The sequence below is a fragment of the Oratosquilla oratoria genome, chromosome 21 (assembly GCF_046742065.1).
Source record: "Oratosquilla oratoria isolate Oo_2021 chromosome 21, ASM4674206v1, whole genome shotgun sequence".
Classification (NCBI taxonomy): domain Eukaryota; kingdom Metazoa; phylum Arthropoda; class Malacostraca; order Stomatopoda; family Squillidae; genus Oratosquilla; species Oratosquilla oratoria.
Window position 1 is genome coordinate 20456015 of NC_134797.1, and position 5000 is coordinate 20461014.

The 5000-nt window shown below is 45.4% G+C and overlaps 2 protein-coding genes across 2 annotated transcripts in view; both read left to right on the plus strand.

Annotated features, from left to right (window-relative positions):
- The window catches only part of LOC143037030 (uncharacterized), a 73218-nt gene extending 72005 nt beyond the window's left edge, over window positions 1-1213 (plus strand). The window contains exons 2-3 of the mRNA XM_076205135.1: window positions 389-701; window positions 1125-1213. Of these exons, the coding sequence (XP_076061250.1) occupies window positions 410-701; window positions 1125-1213 (381 nt within the window). The 5' untranslated portion in view covers window positions 389-409. The remainder of the gene's footprint in view (window positions 1-388; window positions 702-1124) is intronic.
- A 2562-nt stretch (window positions 1214-3775) lies between these two features.
- Window positions 3776-5000, plus strand: part of LOC143036756 (prostaglandin E2 receptor EP3 subtype) — a 21963-nt gene continuing 20738 nt past the window's right edge. The window contains exons 1-2 of the mRNA XM_076204458.1: window positions 3776-3988; window positions 4631-4849. Of these exons, the coding sequence (XP_076060573.1) occupies window positions 3821-3988; window positions 4631-4849 (387 nt within the window). The 5' untranslated portion in view covers window positions 3776-3820. The remainder of the gene's footprint in view (window positions 3989-4630; window positions 4850-5000) is intronic.

Consider the following 5000-nt stretch of genomic DNA (forward strand, 5'->3'; position numbering starts at 1 on the left):
CATTTCTCGTGGGTATATTAATTCTTGGAACAACGTTGAAGAGGAAATGATATTCAGACAACGTAAGCAAAGATAAACCTACGGAGGCACAGAGACTGTGCCTACGCGTGAACACAATTTTTATCTTGTGTTTTACAATTAGGTAAATAAACACACAAACAAGGTCGCCCACTCATGCATATTTATGCACAACTTCTTGGTTGGGGCTAACTGTGTTTATTCATTTTCTCATTTGTTTACATATCTATTCATGCAACTATTCAATACACATCTATTACTTTTGTTGCTGTCTATTCCTTCAATAATTAATTTGTATCTATATATATGCACATATTCATTTCCATATGTTCACGCATTAATTTACCCATTTATCAATCTCCTTCATCAGCTTCCACAGAAGAAGATCTCCATGCGAAACCATCCCTACATTCCTCTGAGTGGAAACAGTGAGGAGGAAGGGGAAGAGGCGGCGGCGGCGGCGTTGCTGCCACTACGGGACATGGACCCCGGGGGGAGCGCCCAGAGGTCGCCCCCGATGAGCACCCTCGAGAGCCTTCTCAGCTCGGCAGTCCCCTCCTTCGTCCAAGAATCTGCCATGGAGATGCAGACCGACCAAGGTACGTCCCTGGTCTCCTCAGGAGGCCTAGCGGCAACAAGTTCGAACCTCGAGGGCGTCAAAGGGGACAAAGAACAAAACAAAAGTGAGAGGAGGAGCACGTAGCTGCTGCGGCCGAAGGCGTCACCTTTGCCCCACGTGCTATTTGGTCTGTTGGGGTTAGGGAACAGTCGCTACTAGGAATCGGAGTGCGGGATTCGAACCCGCAAATAGGAAGATGTGGGGCTAGGACGCTTCAGATTACGCCACCGGTAAACACGGTAAAAGAAAAATAGGTTGGAACAACCATGGGGAAAGCAATAAAGGAGAGTGTTTAGGCTGTTCAGAAGATGTGAAAAATAGAGAATGCTTACGAAACAGACACACACACACACACACACACACACACACACACACACACACACACACACACACACACACACACACACACACACACACACACACACACACACACACACACACACACACACTATATTTTTCTTTCTAATAGTTGGTATCCGTTTTGTAGCTCGTCTCTGCGTCCTTTCCAGTGTGTCCCTCAAATGGGGTTTAGGGGGCCTCTGCGTAAAGAGGATCTTCCAAATGTGGACGGACTAATGATTTTATACTTCGTTGGTGATAACTGAACTTTTAAAGGCGTCATTAATTCTGAAATGTGATATGTGATCTGCTTCTTTTGAGTCAGAAATATAATGATAAGATGATTTATGAGCGTTACGGATGTGTGTGTGTGTGTGTGTGTGTGTGTATATATATATATATATATATATATATATATATATATATATATATATATGTATATATAATGTGTGTGTGAGTGGACCTCTATTTTGCTTTCTGCTTTCCACGTTCCTTCTTGATTCACACTTGACCCTTCTAACAACCTTGCCCTATGTAATATGCCTGACGATGTAGTCATACGAAAACATCTTCAATTTTCTGTTCTCCTGTGTGTAATTTTGCATACACACACACACGCACACACACACACACACACACACACACACACACACACACACACACACACACACACACACACACACACACACACACATATATATATATGTATATATATAATATTATGTGTGTGTGCGCACGTGTTTGTGTGTAGTTTCAAAGAGTTGTAAGACAATTGACAATAAAGATAAAACATCAGCAGGGTACCACATCGGGAAGAAGAAAAAACAAAGATCATTTTTGTTCGAAGTGATATGGTGTTGCGGGGGAGAAATGTCTTGTTGGTCCTTTTTTTTTTTTTTCTTTCTTTTTTAACGAGTCTAAGTTGTTGGTGGGTGGAAAAGTGTCGGTTGGGGACGGGAGAAGAGACTTCTAGGACCTCCCAGTGGAAAGAAAGACAGAGCGTACTTGTCGACGCCTGCGCAGAAAACAGGTTTACGATTATTCACTGAACCTCATTAGATAACCTCTGTCGTCTTACATCGTGTGTGGGTCAGTATCAAAATGTCAGTCGCGCATGCGTGCTTACGTCTGAAGTCGCCCTGACTGTCGTCGTTTATCAGACATCCGCCTTCCAAGTGGCATTCGATGGCATAACGTGTCACTATTTTCATTGGCCTTCGTATGGTTAAACTTAGACTTATGGGTCTAGTTTCCTGGTGTTTGTTTTTCATCCATCTTGAATCTAAGACGCATGACCGTCAAAATTCACTCACTAGTCCTGTTACGTATCTCGATATGGTATTCAACGGAATTATAATTTCCTTCCTGCTTTCCTCCGCGGTTTTAGCGTGTCCGTCGCCAGATTCTCCAACCGGCTCCGACGATGGGCAAGCAATGACGTCTTGGGTTAGGCTTAGGTCAAGGTCAAGAAAAGGTCACCGGGCATTGCCGCTCGGTGACCTCGGCTTAAGGCAGACCTTTCTATATGTGGTATTAAGCTGGCGCTGTCAATGGCATCAAATTCATTATTGTTAACAAATATATATTTGAATAAATTCCATAAGAGAAAGAATAAAGGAGAGAAAGAGCGAGAGGGTAGTCAAAGAATGGCATAAACTTCTCAACGAAACGACCGAACATAGCGCGTTTAGAAGTTTTAGAATTCTCTTGGTTAAACACCTCGGCAACAGGCTGTACAGTGTGTTATTTTGTTTGCTCGTCTCATTTGGTTATTTGCGAGTTGGTTGACTTTATCATCTTCTCCTTCCGTATCAGACCTCGTCATGGACTTGAAGGTCAGTTTGCTTTGTCACTGTGGTCCACAGTTGGCGACAAATGTAGTGCTTCTCGCGTCTCGACCAAAAGCACTTCCTACGGTTAATCAGTGGAAGGCGCGGTTGATCGGGAAGGTTAAGGACAAAAGAACATAGAACATAAGAATGAAGGAGACTGCAAGAGACCATAAGACCTACTCTAGACAGTTCCACGTCCATGACCACATGTCATCTCCATCCATAAAGTTGTCTAATCGTTTCTTAAAACAACCGATAGTTTTATCTCTCACTACATGGTTACTAAGTCTGTTCCATTCGTTGACCACCCTACTAGTAAACCAGTTCTTGTCTGTTTCCTTCTTGAATTTAGATTTGTCCAATATAAATCCATTACTGCGAGTCCTGCCCCGTTGTCTTAATATGATGACCCTGTTTGCGTCACCCTTGTTAAAGTCTTTGACCCACTTAAACATTTCTATTAGATCACCCCGCACTCTGCGCCTTTCCAGAGTGCTGTGAGGACAAAGAACCGGGAGGCTGGCGTCAGAACTAGGTAATCATACTTTAATACAAAATCCAAGTCACGAATACTTAAGTAATACTCACGAATCACCTAAAGGCTCGACTCCAAAACAACAGTGATATTGATTACAGAAACATCTTTTACGAAATCTTTGTGTGTTTGTATGGCAAGTTTATTAAGCAAAGAAACTGTTCTTTGAGAGTTTGGGTGGTGGAATTAAAACGAAGATGTTTTCGGAATAGATTTCACTCTTATGTTACGACCACTTTGGTCTTCTTCATAGAGTTGTCTACAGAAGGTTTTACATGTTGTCACGTTTTATGTCATTCCTGAGGGGCCTTTCGGTTCAAGTCACAGCGATTACTCTCTAAATCTGTTATTTACATATATTCTTTCCATTTATCAGTTTATTCGTTTCCTGTGTTTGATTCTGGTTTCGTCGTAGACCCCTTCGTGACGAACACGACTGTCCTGGCGGCGGCGGCGGCTGCGGCGGCGGCAGCGGCCATGAGCAACGGAACGGCCGAGGGCGCCGGCCCCTCTTCCAGTGTGGTCCGCCACCTGCCGGTCAAAGTTCAGTTCCTGGTCACCTGCTGCTACGTCTTCGGGATCACGGGCAACACGGTGGCCCTCTACATCATCACCAAGAACGAAACCATGCGCTACAAGAAGCAGGTGAGGGGAGTTGTCCGAATGAAACGGCGTTGAAAGAGGAGGTAGGAGGGGGAGGAGGAAGAGGAAGAGGAAGAGGAGGAGGAGGAGGAGGAAGAAGAGGAGGACAAGGAGGAGGAAGAGGAGGAGAGTCAAACGGAACGAGATGTTCAAAGGGAAAGCTCCGTTAGATGCAAGAGATTTTCTTGTCGTCACCACATACGGCGTATAGTTCTACTTCCTGACGTACATACCTGCACTGCAGAGGAGTCGGGAGACGGTGGGGCAGGGAGATGCCCATCTGGCTTCGGGGTTAACTAGATTTTCAAGTTACTATTATATCTACTACTAATACGATTACCCCTACTGCTACTACCACTACTGCTACTACCACTACTGCTGCTGCTACTACTACTGCTGCTGCTACTACTACTGCTGCTACTACTACTGCTGCTACTACTACTGTTACTACTACTGTTACTGCTACTACTACTACTACTACTACTACTACTACTACTACTACTACTACTACTACTACTACTACTACTACTATTGCCCCTACTACTACTTTTGCCACTACTACTTCTACTACTACCACTACTGCTACTACCACCACTACCACTGCTACTATTTCTATTGTTGCTTCCCTTCCTGAATCGCCCACAGACGCTGCTGCTGCGTTGCCTGGCCTGGAACGACCTGGTGGCGCTGGTGGGGTCCTTTGTGCAGATGTACATGCACCTGTACCTCCCCGTGGCCAACAGCCGCTGGTTCTGCGCCTTCAGGGTCCTGTGGCGGGCGTTCGGCCTCGGCTCGGGCTGCATCGCCTTCGTCATGGCCGTCGAGAGGTGGCTCGCGCTGGCCCACCCCTTCACTTACCAAAAGGTGAGAGAGAGTTGTGCTCGATCCGCGCCTCGCCCCTTTGCCTGGCCGCGGTTGTGTGTGTCTTGTCGAGGTGGTTTCTGTTGTTGGTGATGACGGTGTGCTTCCTTCAACTTGTTGTAGAAGAGTTTGGTTGTACCATTTCGAGTGAGAG